The sequence below is a fragment of the Rhinatrema bivittatum genome, chromosome 2, assembly GCF_901001135.1.
Source record: "Rhinatrema bivittatum chromosome 2, aRhiBiv1.1, whole genome shotgun sequence".
NCBI classification, from domain to species: Eukaryota; Metazoa; Chordata; class Amphibia; order Gymnophiona; family Rhinatrematidae; genus Rhinatrema; species Rhinatrema bivittatum.
The window spans coordinates 238,636,007-238,656,028 of record NC_042616.1 but is presented as its reverse complement, the minus strand read 5'-3'; the positions used below and the strand labels follow the sequence as shown (position 1 = coordinate 238,656,028).

At 47.1% G+C, this 20,022-nt stretch overlaps 1 protein-coding gene across 2 annotated transcripts in view; it reads left to right on the top strand.

Annotated features, from left to right (window-relative positions):
- ACAD11 (acyl-CoA dehydrogenase family member 11) overlaps positions 1-20,022 on the top strand; it is a 289,500-nt gene that overhangs the window by 199,782 nt on the left and 69,696 nt on the right. For both annotated transcript variants that reach the window (XM_029589309.1, XM_029589308.1), the window contains one exon: positions 13,302-13,456. In XM_029589309.1, coding sequence (XP_029445169.1) covers positions 13,302-13,456 — 155 coding nt within the window. The remainder of the gene's footprint in view (positions 1-13,301; positions 13,457-20,022) is intronic.

The window sequence follows — 20,022 nt, the reverse complement described above, 5'->3', positions numbered from 1 at the left end:
ATATCCTCTCCCTGAGGATTTCCTCGAGCTGCTCAAAGTCCAGACGGTCGACTCCGCCGTCTCGGCGGTCACCAAACGCACCACCATTCTGGTTACAGGGGGCACAGTGCTGCGAGATCTTCAAGATAGGAAGCTAGAGATTTATCTCAAGAGAGTGTTTGAGGTTTCGGCACTGGGTGTTCGGACGGCTATCTGTAGCTCGCTGGCACAAAGAGCGGGCCTTCGGTGAGTGCAGCAGCTCCTCACTTCTCAGGACCTACCACCAGAGGAGACACGTCAGGCAGACAGGTTGGAGGCCGTAATTGCCTACGGGGCGGATGCCCTCTATGATCTCCTACGAGTCTTGGCCGGGTCGATGGTTGCAGCGGTTTCGGCCCGACGCCTCCTTTGGCTCCGCAACTGGTCGGCAGACTCCTCCTCCAAGACTCGGCTGGGATCCCTCCCTTTTAAAGGAAAATTCTTGTTTGGGGAAGATCTGGACCAGATTATTAAGTCCTCAGAGAGAATGCGGTGCATAGGTTCCCGGAGGATCAGCCGCGGTCTACTAGATCATTCAGTGCCTCCAGAAGCCGGTTCCGCAGTCAACGCCGTTTCCGCACCATGAGACAACAGACACCTCGGACGCCCTTGTCCCGTTCACAATCCTGGTCCCGTCCCTTTTGAGGGCACAGACCTGCCAAGGACAGGATGGCCCATGGAACGTCCTCCAAGCCTTCTCAATGATGCCAGGCTGACCCACTCCTCCGGATTTCTCTCTTCTACGAGGAGTGGGTCCTAGATTTTCTAAAACAAGGCTACGCATTGGATTTTGCTCGGCCCCCAAGAGACAGGTTCCTCTTCTCTCCCTGCGGGTCACTCCAAAAGCAGCTCATTGTACGCCAGATGCTCGACTGGCTCCTTGCTCTCGGGGCAATTACCCCAGTGCCCACCACAGAAGCGGCTCGCGGCCACTATTCAATCTACTTTGTGGTCCCCAAAAAGGAGGGCACTTTCCGCCCAATTCTGGATCTCAAGTCTGTGAACAAGCCCCTCAAGGTCCCTCACTTCAGGATGGAGACTCTGCGCTCGGTGATTGCAGCAGTCCATCGGGAAGAATTCCTGGCCTCTCTGGACCTCACGGAGGCTTACCTTCACATTCCTATCCTCAAAGTGCATCAGCACTTCCTCAGGTTCAAGATCTTAGATCTTAGGTCAGCATTTTCAATTCCATGTCCTTCCTTTCGATCTGGCGATGGCCCCACGAACATTTACGAAGGTTATGGTGGTGGTGGCGGCCGCTCTCCGCCGAGAGGGAATCCTTGTTCACCTTTACTTGGACGACTGGCTCATTCGAGTGAAAACCTTGATCCAGGGACATCAGGTGGTCAACAGAGTGGTACAACTCCTCCAATCCCTCGGTTGGATCATCAACTACACCAAGAGCAGTCTTACTCCGTCCCAGTCGTTAGACTTCCTGGGAGAGCGGTTCGACATGGCGATGGGCAAGGTCTTCCTGCGGCCGGATTGGGCCCAGTCGCTAACGGCGCAGGTCCAGCGCTTCTCTGGTCTCTCTTTGCCCACAGCTTGGGATTATCTGCAGGTACTGGGATCATTGGCATCCACTATCAATTTGGTAACCTGGGCCTTTGCGCACATGCGTCCGCTGCAGAGAGCACTACTCTCCCGCTGGAAACCAGTGTCGCAGGAGTTCCAGGCCATCCTTCCGCTCCCATGACTCACCAGGGACGGTCTACTCTGGTGGCTGGACCCACTCCACTTGGCACAGGGAATGCCCTTGGACATTCCGGATGTTGCATCCATCGCTGCTCGACGCCCTCACTCTGCCCTCTTTACCTCTGTGGCGACTCCCTCCGGGTCTGATGGACGGCTGGCTGCCGCGCTGTCTCCCTCCGGCGTCCCCGGACCGACTCAATGTTGCAGATCCGCCATATTGCCTAATGACCTAGGGCACACACGTGTGCATGCTCTGATTGGAGTACTAGCAAGGGCGCGAACCTCAGGGGCGGTCCCCTGAGATGACGTCATCCGTTTCCAATATTTAAAGGTCTCTAATTCACTATCTAACTGAGTTAGCAAGGAGAGGATTTGGATATGTTTCCTCCAAGCTATTCTACTTCCTTGGACTTACCAGAGGTACCCGCTCCTTGGGGGCCTCGTTCTTTTCTTTACTTTCAGATTACACATAGGAACCGGTACTCTCTTCTTGAGGGCCCATGTTCCTGGACACTCTGAAGATTCTCTACTGCCTGGAAGCTACTGCTGCTACAAACAATTGTGAGGTACCATCGCTCTCTCAGAGCTTTCCCTGGAACCAGGTACTCGCTCCTCGAGGGCCTAACCCTTTCCAGCTAAGCCTTCTAAAGACCTTATGTGAGATATGTCATCCAGTTCTGGCTATGAACATAGTATACCTGTCTACTCACTTTCTACAGTTTCTCAACAGCTCAGCCATCCTGGATTGCGGTTTCAGTACCTGAGGGACTACAGCCCTGCCAGGCATATCAGCTCACTACTGCCACCTCTGGTGGTTTCCAAAACCTTTTTAATAAAAGAACTAATGTGTGTCTGTCTCCATACTCAAGCCTAGCCGGTGGTCCCTCTCGGGATATCCTCCCAGGGGCATGGTCATCTGCCACCGGCCCAGGGATTCACCACTACTATCTCAGATTCCTAACAGATTGCTAACTACCAGCATAGCGGACTATAACAGAATCTGAGACACTACAAGATAGCTGACTCCTCCTTCTTAGGAGCCATTCATTCTGATTGCTCCTCCCATCTAACGCCCAGCTTTCTTAACAGATATAACAGATTGCTACTCCTCACGGAGAACCTTAACAGATTGCTAACTCCCTAGCAGATTTCTAACAGATTTCGTAACACCGGAATGGGTAATAGTCACCACAGATTCCAGTCTCTCTGGTTGGGGAGCAGTCTGCCAGACGAGGTCCGTGCAGGGACAGGGGACGAAGTCTCAAGCGGCTTGGCCGATCAATCGCTTGGAGACCAGAGTGGTCCGACTAGCACTGAAGAGTTTTCTTCCCCTCGTTCGCCATCGGGCGGTCAGGATCCTCTCGGACAACGTGGCCACGGTGGCGTACATAAATCACCAGGGCAGCATGAGAAGTCGTAATTTCTCATTAGAAATGGACAAGCTCATGGAGTGGGCGGAACTCCACCTTTCCCAGTTGGTGGCCTCGCACATCGCAGGAGTGGCCAACATTCAGGCGGACTTCCTGAGTCGTCAACGTCTCGACCCCGGGGAATGGGAGCTCTACGAGGAGGCGATGCAGCTTCTCGTTCGGCGTTGGGGATCCCTCGCCTGGACCTCATGGCGACAGCTCACAACGCGAAGGCACCTCGATTCTTCAGCCGCAGAAGAGAATGCGGCGCAGAGGGTGTGGATGCGCTAGTTCTGCCGTGGCCCCGTCACCTTCTCCTCTACGTGTTCCCACCGTGGCCCCTCGTGGGCAAGGTCCTCCAAAGGATCGAGGTTCACCAGGGCCCGGTGATTCTGGTGGCTCCGGAGTGGCCCCGTCATCCATGGTTGGCGGATCTGCTCAACCTGGTGGTGGACGGGCCCCTCCGCCTAGGTCATCTATCGCACCTCCTACGCCAAGGGCCAGTATTTTTTGACAGGGCAGATCGCTTCTGTCTTGTGGCTTGCCTTTTTAAAGGCGCGGACTAAGTCACCGTGGTTATCCGGAGGCCGTGGTCTCGACCCTCCTTCAGGCTCGGAAGATGTCCACGTCCGTCGCTTATGTCTGTGTGTGGAAGGTTTTTGAATCATGGTGCACTGCCCACGCAGCTCATCCATGGATGGCCTCTGTGCCTTAGATCCTCTCCTTCCTGCAAGCAGGTCTGGAGAAGGGTCTAGCCTACAACTCTCTGAGGGTACAGGTGGCTGCCCTTGGGTCCTTGATCCACCGAAGGGAGGAAATTCTGCTTTCGTCTCACCCGGATGTCATCCAGTTCTTCAAGGGTGTAAAGCATTTGATGCCACCACTTCAAGCTCCTTGTCCCTCATGGAGCCTCAATTTGGTACTCCGGATCCTGGGTGGATCTCTCTTCGAGCCTCTAAGTGCCGCTACTCTCAAGGATCTCACTCTTAAGGCGGTTTTCCTCATAGCCATTTGTTCAGCCCGCCAGGTCTCCGAGCTACAGGCGCTGTCCTGCAGGGAACTGTACCTACGGCTCACCGACTCTGGGGTCACCTTGTGCATGGTGCCCTCGTTCCTGCCCAAAGTGGTCTCTGCTTTTCACCTGAATCAGATGATGGAACTTCCTTCTTTCTCATAAGTTGACTCGAGATCTCCGCAAGCTCGACATCAAACATGTCCTGATACGTTACCTGGAGGTCACCAATGAGTTTCATCTGTCGGATCACCTGTTTTTCCTTTGGTCCGGTTCCAAAAAGGGGTCCAAGGCCTCAAAGACGACGATTGCTTGCTGGCTGAAGGAAGCTATTGCGGCCGCGTATATAGGCACGGGGAAGCAACCCCCGCTGGGCATCAGAGCCCACTCTCTCCACTCCCAGGCGGCATCCTGGGTGGAGAGTCACTCCATTTCTCCTCAAGAGCTATGCAGAGCTGCCACCTGGAAGTCATTGCATACCTTTGCTCGGCACTATCGTCTGGATGTCCAGTCGTCGACTTTTGGTTCTTTTGGTGACAGGGTCATTCGAGCAGGGTTATCTAGAGCTCATCCTCAGTAGGGAAGCTTTGGTACATCCCACCGTCTAGACTGATCTGGGTACGTACAGGAAAAAGAACATTATTCCTTACCTGCTAATTTTCATTCCTGAGGTACCACAGATCAGTCCAGACACCCTCCCTCAGACTTGTGGGGATTTCTATTTGGGATCTACTGCTTGACTTTCTTGCTTTCGCCTCTCTGTGTCTCTATGGCTATCCTAGCCATCTGTGGAGCCGTTTCACAGTTCTCTGTGCAAGTTTGCAGAAGCATTTAAAAAGAAGAATGAAGTGTTCATGTTGGAATGTAGCATCTGAGAGTGCTTAGAGACCCATGAGGATGACACATTGGGTATGAGGTTGTGTATTATGGCTGCCACCTTATATTGTATACAGAACTGAATGGGAAGCCAGTAAAGACATCATAGGCAAGGGCTTGATGCGACGGCATCCCAAACAAGGCGAGGAACTAGAGGAAGTCTTGACAAGACGAGAAGCTGGGAGGGTAGACATTGGCACTGTCTCTCAGGGCGCCCTACACAACCCACTTTCACGGGCGGACCACCCCGTCCCACTGCGCGCCCTACACAGCCCGAGAAGGCTGGTCACGGACCACGCTGGGAGCGGGACAAGCGCAGGGAAGAATCCAGCCGAGGCAGAACTTCGACGACGGAGCCAAATGTCATCCGGAGCTCCACAAAGGCTGGCAGATCATGAAGCTCAGGAGCGCAGGGACCGGAGTCCACTGCCGGCATCTCCCAAGACGAAGAAGCGTCACCTGGAGATCCATGGCCGGAAGAACAGAAGGCTCAAGAGCACAGGGACAAGACACCTGGAAAGGCTGGAACATCAGGAAGGCCGAGACATAAGGAAGCCTGGACGAGGGACCTCTGGAACACGAAGACATGGAACAATCAGGTACCGGGAACTTGAAGACATCTGAAGATAGGGACAGGAGACGTCAGGAACCTGAAGATGCTGAAGAGCTGGATAAGGAACATCTGAAACATGGAAACAGCTGACAACACGGACATCCGGACTCGAGCAACACCAGGACTGGGAACGAGGAACATGAAGACACTGAACACGAAGCCATCAAAGCAAGGAGACCATGGAGGACCTGGACCGGTCTGAAGACACAGGCAACTGTGGAACCCGATCCGAAGGCGATGAGAGGCTGACAAAGAATCCCTTTTATAGGGCAGAAGCAGGAAGTCATCATGAGGTGGAGCCAGCAAACACTTCCTGTGGCTGGCCCTTTAAATACTGTGAAGAGGCGCGCGCCAGCACCTAAAGGAATCCTGGAGAGAAGAAGCAGGACCACGGACAGCGGTGCTCTCCTGCATGCTGCGGCAGCCGAGCAGGGAAGGCAGATGGAACGCAGGCAGGCCCCGGAGCAGCCTTCAGGCTGCCAAACGAGGACCCCAGACATGACATCGCGGCTACTTGCTGCGTAGGCCAACCCGGGGCGGCACTAGGCCGCGAAGAGGAGGCGGACAGGCAGGGCCTCCACGCCGCGGGTCTCAGCAGCGGCACAGGCTGCAGCAAGATGGCGTCGGCAGTGGTCCTGCCGCAAGGGACCCGGCGTGGGCATCGGTGGAGATGGCTGCTCGGCGGGGCCGGTACTGCCAAGCAGGGCAGGAACTGCTGCGGCCTCCGGGCCGCATGAAACGGGGTCGGGGCGCCCGACTGCACCAGCAACATCAGGTGGGTGCAGAGGCCTGCTCGCGGAGAGTAGCTCCGCGGGCAGGAATCATAACAGCTAGGAACACGCTAGTGTCCCTAGCGCCTCTTTTTGCCGCCGACCCTAATTTAAATAAATTAATTTACTGTATTGCGTGCCTAGGAGAGCGGGCACTTGCCCGCTCTCCCGCGATTTTTACTGTATTGGCCCGTTAATTGGGATATTCAGCGGCAGTGCCATGCCATTAAATATACCCAGCTATGTTAAAAGTTATCCAGATAGGCATGTCCAGCTAACGTTAGATAAACCTAACCTAATTGGCTAACTCTGCTCCATCGCGGAACACCTACCACTCACCTCAGGAACACCCATGACATATCCAGCTAAACTGTAGCCAGATAAAGAGTAATCCGACTAGAATTTAGCCAGATAAGTCACTGAATATTGCAACTAAGTCATTTAGACAAATAACTTTTCAGTTATCCATCTAAATGGCTTTGCATTATCTTCCCCCATCTGTTGGAGATTAAAAAAAAAACAAAACTAAAAAAATCTTCCTTCCAAAACTCTTCACAAAGCTGAAAATTGTCCAAAATGTCTTTTTAACTTAATGGCACAAATTTCAGGTTCCCATACATCAGCCGTTCCTTCATACATTAAACTTACTGCTAAAGATTTGACTGTTACTTTTACAGATAAAATAAGTAAAATTCACGCAGATTTTGCCAAGACCACCGCCTCATTGTCTACTGAACTCTCTTATCATCTGACTTAAACCATTCCATGAATAAATTATCAACTTTTAACAAAATGTCTTCAAATAGATTATCATTACTCTGAAGCAGATGAAAAATTCCTCCTCCCCTCAGGATCCACTATCTTTCTACCTTCTTAAAGACCCGCAATTAAATTGTTTTCCTTTTCTGGCGTCTGTCATTAACTCCAGTCTTTCATAAGGCCTTTGTCCAGCTGAGCTAAAGGCTGCAAAAATTCATCTTATTTTGAAGCTTGTAAGGTTTGTGGACTCTTGCTGCTATGGCGAGGTTGGCTTAACCTACGGGGAAGGTCTTGTAGCTGGCAGAGCTACGCAGGGAAGAAACAGACTAGGAGCTTCACTTATACCAACCCCTTTCCCCCTTGGGTACAGCCCTTGGGTTCTGGGGACCAGCAGGTCTTAGGTGAGAATTGCTATGGCATAGGGCCAGACTAGAGTCAAAGGCGCAGGTGAGAATGGTCAATATCCGGGCAAGTAAGAGTGGTCAAGGTCCAAGCAAGAGTTGAATACAGGAATCAGTTTGAGGAGAGGTGAGGAGATGAGACAAGCGGAGCTGAGGATGAGAGGCAAGGCTGGCTGGAGAGACAAGGCAAGGCTGGGAATGCAGGATCCAGGAACGAAGCAGCAACACACACTACACAGCCAGTGTAGGAGACCCTTTGCTGAGGTACTGGAGCACAGTTTGTGGAGCTCTTATATAGATAAGGGCTAAATTACATCATCAAGGGGTGCCGCGGAGGCTTTCCCGCTGTGGACCCTTTAAAGGGAGGAGTTATGTGAGCGCGCCTATGAATGTCCGGGGCAGGAGCAGGCTGGCAGTATGAGAAGCCACACTCAACGACGCTTGAAAGTCAGTGTCCTGGGCTGCACCAAGTAGCATCAGGGTGAGTACCGCAGCTCACAGGACCTTCTTGCAAGCCACATTTCTAACAGAGAAGGCTTATTTAGATCCCACTATCCCAGAAAACTTGAGGCCAATCTCTAATTTCCAATCCCTTACAAAAATTTTAGAGCAGTTTTTATGCAGTTCCTTTTTTTTTTTTCTTGAAAAAACATTTATTTTACATCCTAGATAGTCAAGATATCACAGAAGCTACAGCACAGAAATGGCATTATTAGCCCTTCTTTCAAAAATCGACTTCAGCCTGAACCATGGAAAAACAATGCTTGTTGATTGTATATGACAGCTGCTTTTGATACCATTGACTGCCAACTGCTGATATCAAGGCTGTCAGATATTGACATATATGATCCTGCCTTAAGTTGGTTCAAATTAATCCTCACTGATACATCTTTTCATATTGATTGGAAATCTAAAGTGTCTCAACCTTGTCCACTGATTTGTCACGTTCCTCAAGGCTCTTTGTTGTCAGCTACTCTCTTTAATTTATACATTTCACCACTGGTAACTTTAATGTTTATCTGTTTGTTAAGGAAATCAACAATACAAATAGAATAATAAACAGCATGTGGTGACGCTGACACACGCCACACATGATACAAAACAATATATTTTTCTAATGTCGCCAACACATAAATACTGTCCTGTCCCTCCTTCTCTTTCCCAGACCCATCCAATTCCAACCACCAAACCATAGTAGCCAAGAGGAGGCGACATATTAACTGAAAAAAAACAAAGCACATCCTTAACATTTCTATAGCGCTACATAACATATGTAGTGTTGTACAAACATGCAAAAAGGCAGTCTCTGCTCAATAGAGCTTGCAATCTAATAAGACAACCATAGAGGACAAGAGACTTGGGGTATTTCATAAAGCAAAACAATGGTTAAAAAGAAAAGAAAGTTAAGACTAAAAGTAGACAATCGGGCATAAGATTTAAAAGCAGTTTCAAATAGGTGGGTCTTTAGATGGGATTTAAACACAACAAGAAAGGGAGCATGAAAATTATCAATTTAATTATCAAAGTATCTAAGAAAATTATCAAATCAGACCAACAGTAGTCCTGTATATGTTAAAGCCCAGTCCCCAGTGTAACAAAGCTGCTACCTTTATTCATAAAGATAGAACATTCAACACAGCATTGTGGATTTTAACAGGCAATATCTCAAAATATGCATTGCACACTTAATCAAGTTTATGGTTTAGTTCAGTGGTCCCCAACCTTTTTTGCACCAGGGACCGACCGGCTTCAAGCAAGACCATTTTTCCATGGCCCGGCAGGGCGGGGCAGGGGCGGGGCTTTGGTCATATGAGGGCGGGGTTATGGAGGGGGTTAGATTTTAGTGCACACTTATCATTTAATTATGACATTTATAATGTGAATGTGACTCAACTCACCATAGGTTCTCACATGCGTGACACACTGACCCATGATCGTCACAGGGCTAGATGTAAAAGTACAGTTTGTATCCACGGGAACCCCCCTGACCCACAATAATGGATGTAAAGCAGAATTATGACATTCCCCATACAACTCACCCTACAAAAAAGATATTCTGGTTCTGGTGACATCTCAGTAACAGTAACTCAAACTCCTTCTATTTCCATGCTCAATAGCCCTACTTATGAAAAGACAGCAGTTTACCACCAATGCATGTCCTCTGAGAAAACACAACAAATAAGACCGATACAAACGCTTACATGCTAGCAAAATATCTCATCTCGGTAACAGACACAGAACCGACCTAACATACTCCCAGGATCTGTAGTAATGCACATAAACTAATCTGCACACAGTTACACCTGTATTATGGAATACACTCAAACAGGAGCAACCCTATCTATGAAAAGGCAACACTACAAATATTAAATCAGGTCCTAAAAACCAATACACCTCTTATTAGGAAAACAGAACTAGCAAGCAGCTATAGATCCCCACACAGAAATAATTGTAAAACTATACTAATAAGCAGAATAAATGTTTCAAAACAGCTATGAACAGAATAACATCCAACAATTAAAAACTCATAAAAACTATTAAACATTCTCCAAACACCAATAAAATATTTTAAAAAAGCAGACATTACACAATTAAAATGGCAGTCAAGAAAAATAAACTTAAAAAGCCACTTTTACTTACCCCCTCCAGCAGCTCTCCTACTCCCCTTCCCTGCAAGCCGTGGCACACACCAGAAGCAGCAGTAGAAGCTAAGCTCTATACTTATGGTCCTCTTCCTTAGTGCCCATGACTCACACACACACCATACAAGTCATGCCCCCATGACCAGTTTCTGTCTCTCACACACCAATCATCTCCCAAACAGTCTTTGGCACACACACACACACCAGTCACCTTCCTGAACAGTTTCTCTCATGCCATACACACACACACAGAGGCTTCCCACTCCCGTGTTCTACTTACATATATGGGCTTCTCACTCTCATAATCACTTTCTCTGTCTCTCTCTCTCACACACACTCACCAGTCTCTCACTCTCATGTTCTCTTTCAGATATACAGGCTTCTCCCTCCCATGATGTGTCTCACACACACCCAGGTTTCTCACTCCCATGCTCACTCTTCACATGCACAGGCTTCTCATTCCCATAATCACTTTATTTCTCTCTCTCTCTCTCTCTCACACACACACCAGTCACCTGATCTCGCTCATGCATACACACACACACACACACACACACACAGGCTTCCCACTCCCATATTCTCTTTCAGATATACAGGCTTCTCCCTCCTATGCTGTGTCTCACACACACCCAGGTTTCTCACGCCCATGCTCACTTCTCTTCACATGCACAGGTTTCTCATTCCCATAATCACTTTCTCTCTGTTACACACACACCAGTCTCTCTCATTTCCATGCTCACTCTCCACGTGCACAGGCTTCTCATTCCCTGAATCACATTCTTTCTCTCACATTCACACACACACCAGTCTTTTTCTCTCACACACACCGTCACCTTACCAAGCAGTCTCTCTCTCTCTCTCATGCATGCACCCTCACCCAGGTTTCTCACTCCCATGCTTTCTTTCACCCCCACAACACCAGGCTTCTTAGCCCATGCTTTCTCACATACCCAGACTTCTCACTTCCATGCTTTTTCTCTCTCACACACACACATCAGTCACCTCCCTGACTAATGTCTCACACTCTCACATACACATCAGTCATCTCCCTGAGCAATCACTTTCATTGTCTCTCACATACACACATCAGCTCTCTGCCCAGTCAATCACACACATTCTCTCACTTACACACAGGCTGGCTGCCTGCTTCTCTCTCTTTCTCTCACTCACTTCCTCTCCCCCCCCCCCCGAGCACAAACGGTAGCTGCACCACCTCCTCCTCCAGCCCCCGCAGGCCAAGAAGGAAGAATTCCATCGATCGCGGGAGGCTCCTGCTGCTCTCCCCTTTCCCGATTACCGTCTGCTGCAATAGCTTGGGGGCCGATGCTGCAGCGGCCGCTGTTAGTTTATCACGCGGCACGGCCTTTCTTCTTCCCGCGCACCGTGTATCACTTCCTTTTCCGGTTCACGGGGGGGTGGGGCAGGCGCGGGAAGAAGAAAAGGCCAGCCGCGGGTGCCACAGCATTTTTTTTTTTTTTGCACCGCTGCCGTTCCCGCTGGGCTTGAACGTGCTGATAACCCAGCGGCAACGGCAGCAGGGAAGGAAGAGCAGCGGGGCCGCGGCGCCGCGGACCGGCAAAAAACTCCCACGGCCCGGTCCCGGTCCGCGGACCGGTGGTTGGGGACCCCTGGTTTAGTTCATATTTCTATGCAGATGACATTCAAATAATGGTTAGTATTGATCCAAAATCATTATCTTCCATATCTGATTTCAATAATTATTTAACCAAGATTGCTGAGTGCTTATACTCTTTCAAATTGAAAGTAAATCCAAGAAAATCAGAGGCCATTTGGTTCACAAGAAATGTAGATCCTAATACACTTCTCCAGTGATGGCTGGTATTCCCATACAGTTAAAAAAACAGTGTCGCATTACTAGAAATCAAGTTAGACAACTTGTCTCTTCCTTAGTATAAAAATCTTTTGACTTCCTTAAGCTCAATTGTAGACCCAAACCATATCTAGAAGCACATGATCTCAAATCCCTCACATACTCACTGATTCTAAGTCGTTCAAGCTATTTCAACTCTATGTATCTAAGTCTTTTTCTAACCTCATCAATACAATTCAAATTATACAGAACACTGCACAAAAATGTATTTTTGGAAAAATAAAGTTCAATCACATTATGCCTCTTTTGCAAGACCTCCACTGGATTTTTATCACCAGCCAGATTTATTACAAAATTAACTGTTTACGTTTTGAAGCACTCAGGTGGGGGACCCCTGTATATCTTGCCAGTCTTATTGTCCCTTATATGCTAGTAATATCATTATATTCAATCCAGCTAGAACTATTTCATCTCCCCTCTTCAAAAGAAATTTGTCTTGAGCATACAAGAGAGATGTGTTTTTCCTATCTAGCTGAAAATCTATGGAATACTTTTCCTTTGTCTCTACGCACTGAGAAAGAGTTCAGTATTTGCTGAAAGGTCCTTAAAACCTAGCTTTTTGCCAGAGTATATGAAATTGATTGAGATCAAATTTTTCTGTCCATTCTCCTGATTCTATTTTTGTGTTTAATTTTAATTACTTATTTTATTGTTTACTTATTTATTGTTTTGTTGATCTGTATGTTTTTTATGGTTCATGTTACTGTATTTTATTTGCTATGGGTTTTTTTTTTTGTTTTGACTTTTTTTATACATTGCCTTGATTGACTGTAAAGAAAGGAGATCCATCAGATAATTTAAACTAAAGATTTTTCCTTCCTGCAACAGAAAAAAGCAAATTGTAAAAAAATTGTACAAGCAAAAAAAACATTGTGGAACTATTGACCATGACTTGAAATCATGCACTGAATGTGGATAAAATCATATATAGTGTAAATGTCTGATACAAAAAAACCCAAGGCTAGCCTGAAAATAGTACGCTGCTGTTCTCGATTCATAATGAATATGAGATATTATCTGGCCATCCTGAAAATGAGAATATTTGTGCACAGCCTTCACCATAAGAAGCCTATGAGCTATTTGTCTATGGACAGAAATATTTTTCAGCCATATGTAATCAATATGGTTACAGCGTGGATAAGTATGTAAACTGTTGCACTATTCATAATGTGTGTTTTAGACGATGCCTTGTGTTTTGTTTTGGTTTTCATGAAGGTGAAGGAAGAGGATTTGAGATTGCTCAAGGGCGACTTGGGCCAGGCCGTATCCACCACTGTATGAGGACAATAGGTTTGGCTGAACGTGCTCTGCAGATCTTGTGCGAGCGTGCAGCCCAGAGGAAGACTTTTGGGAAAAAGCTATATGAACACGTAAGCAGCATAAAAAAGCTCAGCATTTCTTAATTGAAATAAGGAATGTCAAATGATGTCCACCATTGTCCAGGGTTTATTTTTTAGTTCTCGTATCAGATGCATCATAGCTTTATCTCTCAGCGACCTCTAGCCATTGTCAGCCAGAAATTCTCAATAATAATAAATCACAAAACAATAGTATTTCTGTACGCATGTCTGAGAAACCAGCAATAAATGTGACCCATGATTACTTGAATAAATTATGCAGAGTTCCCTTAGTGATATTGATCCTGGAGAAAACTAGATTCTTTGTAGTTTGTACTTTAGAAAGCTAGTAAATGCCATAGCAAGATGCATCCTACAGTCATCTGTGAAAGGGTCACGGCAGCATTTTTTTTTCTCTGTCTTATTGGGGGAAAAATACCTGAAATTGCACATTCCAGCTTTCTCTTTAGAATTAGGTTAAGAGGAGTAATAAGGCTATAGAGAGGTGAACAAACCAAATGTTTCTGAAAAAGGCAATTGTTTTCAAAGCATATTTAACAAGTGCACATGGCAGTATTAATTTGTGCATCTGTCTGAAGTGCAGGAGAACAGAGCTAACCTTTGCCAATGTAATTCTGCATGTGCATATATGTGCAGCAGTCCTCTGCAGTACTTTCTCAAATTATCGGTCATTTTCTTGAGAAAGAAACTGCAGTTAACTAATGAACAGACGCAGAGAGCTGCTAAATAGACACCCCTATCTAGGAAATATTCACCTTTGTATATGTTATAATCACCGAAAATCCATGCCACCGCCAGCTGTGATGTGGCCCAGCTCATTCTGATGAGCCTTGAAGCTGGTTAACAATAAAAACATGTAGTCAGGACCTACTCATTCAAGCAGTCCTTGGCTGAGAGTGAAAGAGGTTGCTGCTGAGTGGCCTTTGGATTAACTTGATTTTAAGTTGCCTTGGTTGTATTTCCTGGAATTTAGCGGCCAGGTTCCAGAAGAAGTCTAAAGTTCACTTGGTGGCTTACAGTCGAGAAGAGTTTAGCAGGCAGAAAGAGTGGAGTTTGTATACCAGAGTGTACCTCATCCTTTTACTACACATCTACCCTCTTTTTTCATAAAGCAATAGTGCTAGAGTATGTAGCTTGTTCCTTACATAGTAACATAGTAGATGAAGACAGAAAGAGACCAATTGGCCTTTCCAGTCTACTCAGTTATTCCAGTCGGCGGTACTAAGGTTACATCCCAGCTGCCAGCTGTAGAGGCTTGACTGCTTGTAGGATGTCGCTCCCTATCCAAGTCTGCTTTTGATGTTTTCCTCTTTGGTTCTCTTTCATCCGAAGTAAATGAGCATAGACATTCCTGTATTTAATCCCAATGACCAGCCACTCCCCATCAAACTTTGTAATACTCTAAACTGTTACCAAAAATCGAGAGGCTGTTGCCAAGATATCCAGCCATTTAGTCCACCATACCTGGCTTGATTTGTGGGAAATCATAGCCCGCCATTTCCAGTCTGGTTACCCCATGTCTTGCAGTTTCACTAAATTCATGCTTCCTTGTTTTCCCCTAACATTGCTAACCGGTACCCAGCTTTTACCAACCTGCCTTGACTTTTGTATATTCTCTTTTGATCTTATTTTGAGGTTTCATTTCTTTACTATTTAAGTATTGTTTTCTTTTTTTTTTTTTAATAAAATGTTTAAACGTTTTATGGCTTAAGATTTTTTTTGGCACAGTCCATATCTACTTATACACTGACAGAAATATTGGTATGGCCATCCATTTTACAATTATATCCCACCATATAATACTCAACAAACAAAAACCACTCTATTTATTTATTTAAAACTATTTGTTTCCCGCAAGTTTGGGGCGGGTAACAATTTTACGTACACAGTTGTTAAAGCAAAATAAAACGGACAATAAAAAGCACATTACAATTGACTGTGTTCTATGCAGGCTAGTGGATATAATATTAAGGTCATATCAGAAACACCATTATTAGGCAGATACTTGGTTAGTAAACGGTTTAAAGTCAAAGGCGACCATAAACAAATATGTTTTTAAAGATGTCTTAAATGCCTTTGAGCTGCCGAGAGTGCGTAAGTGCTGAGGGAGAGAGTTCCAGAGCATGGGACTGGCAAGTGAAAAGGCTCTTTCTCATGTCATTGTCACCCTGGCTTAAGCGTAAAGAGGGGATTTCCAGAAGCATTTAAAAAGAAGAATGAAGTGTTCGTGTTGGAATGTAGCATCTGAGAGTGCTTAGAGACCCATGGGGATGACACATTGGGTATGAGGTTGTGTATTATAGCTGCCACCTTATATTGTATACAGAACTGAATGGGAAGCCAGTAAAGGGTTTGGATTTGTAGATCCTCTGGAAATGTATTGATGAAAGGGGTTCAGATCCGACAAAATATAGCATAATCAATTGCAGATCTAGGTGGAGCTATACGATATTCACCATAATCATGAGTTATATGACTTTGCTTGACACTGATTGTAGAAAATTCTGTACAGTTTTATGGAAATATGTAAAATATGTATAAGCCTCTCACTTCTCGTGCATAGTAGTTTAGGAGTAGTAGCCCAGTGCTTAGAGCAGCAGCCTATGAACAAGGAAAACCAGGGCTCAAATACCACTTTCACTCCTTGTGACTTTTGGCAAGTCATTTTCCCTCCATTGCCTCAGGTACAAACTTAGGGGGTCATTTATCAAATCGTCTTAGGGCCTTATTGTGTGTTAGGGTCCTAACACCCATGATAATGCCGTAACACCGCGAAAAATACCACATCGCAAAATGCGTATGCAAATTTAAAATTAGTATTCGAGTGAGAGGAGTTTGAGCGAAGTAAATGGAAATGAGGGTCGGTTAACGTGGCGTGCAATAAAGTAACGCACAGCAACGCAGGTTTTAACACCGGAAATAACTACATCTTTTTTCTGTGCACTATGCCTGAGTTAGCTGTGCGTTACCGGCCAAAATGGTTTTTATCACAATTGCCGGTTCGGGAGAGAGATAGAGAGAGCCTCCGTGGAGGCTGACATATAAGTTCACTATTTATACCACTGTAAGAGGGGGCATTATGAACTTGGAGTGAGGTTTGGTGATGGGGTGGGTTTTAGGGGGCAGTTTTACATGCACAGTCAGAGGTATATACAGCACAGTTGACTTTGGTGAAGATTTTATGTGATTTGGAGTGATGAAAGGTAAAAGAAGAGTAGATTTGTACGATGTTCTCTCTACCAAGCTTGATGCACTCTCTACTTAACTGCTATCAAGCTGCAATCATTCTTAGCTCTAGGCCTAATCATCAAGTCACCCTGGTTCCTTGCTTTGGCCATTCTTGTGTTATCTTGCCTTGTCCTTGCTCTGTTTGGGTCTCCAGGTGGCCCTTTTTGCCTGTGTGTACTATACCTTGTTCCTATCCTGTCTGGGCCTCCCAATGACTCTCATTATCTGTGTATTCCTTGCCCTTGTCCAGTCTAGGACTCCTGGTGACCTAGCTTGCTGTATATCCCTTGTCTTGTCTAGGCCTCCCAGTGGTCTAGCCTATCTCTGTTCCTTGTCTTTCCCTTGTCTTGTATAGACCTCCCTGTGGTCTATCCTGTTGCTGTGTTCCTTGCCTTGCCTTTGTCTTGTCTGGGCCTCCCAGTGACCTATCTAACCTGCCTATATCCTGTTTTGCCCTTGTCCTGTCTGGGCCTCCTGGTAGTATGTCTTGTTTGTCTGTTTCCTTGTTTGTCTGTTTCCTATTTAGGCCTCTTGGTGGCCTACCCTGTCTGTTCCCTGCTTTACCTTTGTCCTGCTTAGGCCTCTCAGTGGCCTATCCTGTCTGCATACACCCTGCCTTGCAAGCCTGTCCAAGTTTTGCCCATGTTTTACTTTGTTCCTACCTGTCAGGCCGATACAGTAAAGCGCGGCCGCGGTTACCCCGTTTCTAACCCGCTCTGTACGTACAATTTGGACGCTTATGTCTAACCCGCGATTCAGTATCCGGTTTTACGCATCCTTACCGCTTCTTGAGATCGACACGTATCCCTTTCCGCCCACGGCATGTATATGATATGTTAATGATCGGACTAGCTATTCCCTCCGATACAGTAACATGCGCCCAGATTATCGCCTTTTTAACCAGCTATTTTGCTGCGTCTTTAACCTGCAAATTTACCACCTACCCTGACCCTGGCGTTAGTGTGGTGAACTTAGCCGCCCAGTCCCAAACCAATCCAATCCAAAGAAAAAATGCTTCTCGCACAAGGGGGAAAAATTATTACAAAAAATAAAGCAAGGCGCAGGGCGAAAATCAGACCCCGCTGCCTTGAGCGCCGGCGGCAGCAAGCCCCAGCACCCAACGATCGGCAGCAGGGAGCGCAACAAAGCACCTGTGTGCGCAGCTCCGATTTTCTGCCTCCTTCGGACGGGCAAGAGAGAGACGAAATTTCACGGGCAAACTTTCCCCCAGCCCCCGCTCACCTGCCCTGGCCGCGGCCACGCAAGCCTCCAGCAGCAGCAGCAGAAGGGCATCTATGGGTGCCGGTCTCCCGTGCGGGCGCGTTGACAGCTCCGGAGCAGCCCCAGTCCTCTCTCCCCTCCTCCCGAGGCGCACACCGCGGCTCCCCTGCCTCCCAGGGGCAGCCAGCGGCGAGAGCGGCTTCAGCAGCCCGGAGCGGATCAGGCGCTCCCCATGCGAGGCGGCTTCCAGCAGCCCCCGTCGGCGAAGGTGCATGAACGCACGCCTGTATGCCCAATTTGGACACTCAAGGCAGCAGGCGCATGAACGCACGCCGTGACCTCGAATGTCCAGCCGGGTACTCAGGTCACGGCGCGCATTCATGCGCCTGCTGCCTTGAGTGTCCAAATTGGGCATACAGGCACATGAATGCACGCCTGTACGCCCAATTTGGGCGCTCAAGGCAGCAGGCGCATGAACGCGCGCCGTGACCTCGGATGTCCAGCCGGGCGCTCAGGTCACGGCGCGCATGAAAGCGTCCGAAGGAGGCGGAAAATCGAAGCTGCGCGCACAGGTGCTTTGTTGCGCTCCCTGCCGCCGATCGCCGGCTGCTGGGGCTTGCTGGCGCCGGGCGCTCAAGGCAGCGGGGTCTATAGGATAACCATCCACTTTCCTGGTGGAATGACATTTGAAATGACAGGTACCAGCGCACCCAGGATACTGTATAGGAGCTGTATAGCGCTCTATACAGTAAAATGGATTGCGCTTCATGGACGCTTCATGGATGCGCTTTGGACGCGGCTTGCATTTGCGTCTCATTTGAAAACTGTATCGAGCGGTATGTGTGATCCAAACTGTGTGCGCGGCAAACGAGGGTGCGCCCGGCACTGCCGCACTCTTTCTTACGCGTCCTTACTGTATCGGCCTGTGTGTGTTATACCTAGGCCCTCTGGTGGCCTTCCTGTCAGTGTGCTCCTAGCCTTGCCCATCCCACTCCTGACTGCCTTTGTGGAATTTGAGTAAAAAATACCTTTTTATGGGTTTTTAAAGGTCTCTATATTTAGTGGATTGACTAGAGAAGCACAGTGGATTTATAAGAAAAAGAATCATTTTATATTTTGTAGAGCTTAGCAAGCATGTTATTGTTCTGAGTTGTTATCTCAAGTAGTCAATGTACTGTTAGAATTTGTTTTGAACATCTTGTAGTCAAAATATGGAGTGGGCTACATGCCGACTTGAAGGATATATTGTGCAATGTGACATCAGACTTTGCACTGACATCTAGTATGTATAAAAAATGAGTGCTGTTTATGTGATGTAAGAATGCTTGTAATCAGGAAATAAAGCATTGATTGGTTACATGCCATGTTAATGAAAGATATTACAGATAAGCTCCGGGGGCTGGAGAGAGAGCGCGGATGAATAGAGCAGCTATGCCATAGCCATATAGAATTTTATCTCTAATAAATATAATGAAATATCATTTTTTTTCTATTCTAAGTAAAAGCTAGACTAACAGTTGCTCAATGGAGATGTTTAAGAACCAGGCCCTCCCACAACTGTGATTAGGCTGGGAGGTTATTTTTTTCTGGATCGTAAATCTTTTTTTTTATTCCGACACCTTGCTCTTTCTCCATGTTTGGTTTGACTTCCTGCCACAGACCCTTGCCTATTCTATGACTCTGCTTGAACTCTACCAGCCACTGACCCTTGCCTGTTCTATGACTGTTTGAATTCTGCCCTTCATGACTAAATCCTGCCTTGACCACACCAGAGAAGTCCTGCCAGCCACCAGAACCTGCGGGCCCAACCCAAGGAGTAGGTTGCCGGACAGGTAGAAGAGCCTTGAGACCTATACTGCTACTGTTCAGGGATTACCTGCAACTGGCCTGCCCTGCCCTAACACTGTGGGGAGAAACTGTCTGGGTGTGGAATTAGGCCATCTTTCAGGAGGCAATCCTAAAAACCATGTATCTGGCAGGAAGAAACAACATTTTAGCAAAATTATTCAGTTGACACCTAGACCTAATACATAGTCCCTGGATCAGGATGTGGCAAACAGAATCTTTCTTAAATGAGGCACACCTGATATGGACTTGTTTGTTACAATCCTGAACAGAAAAGAACAAGT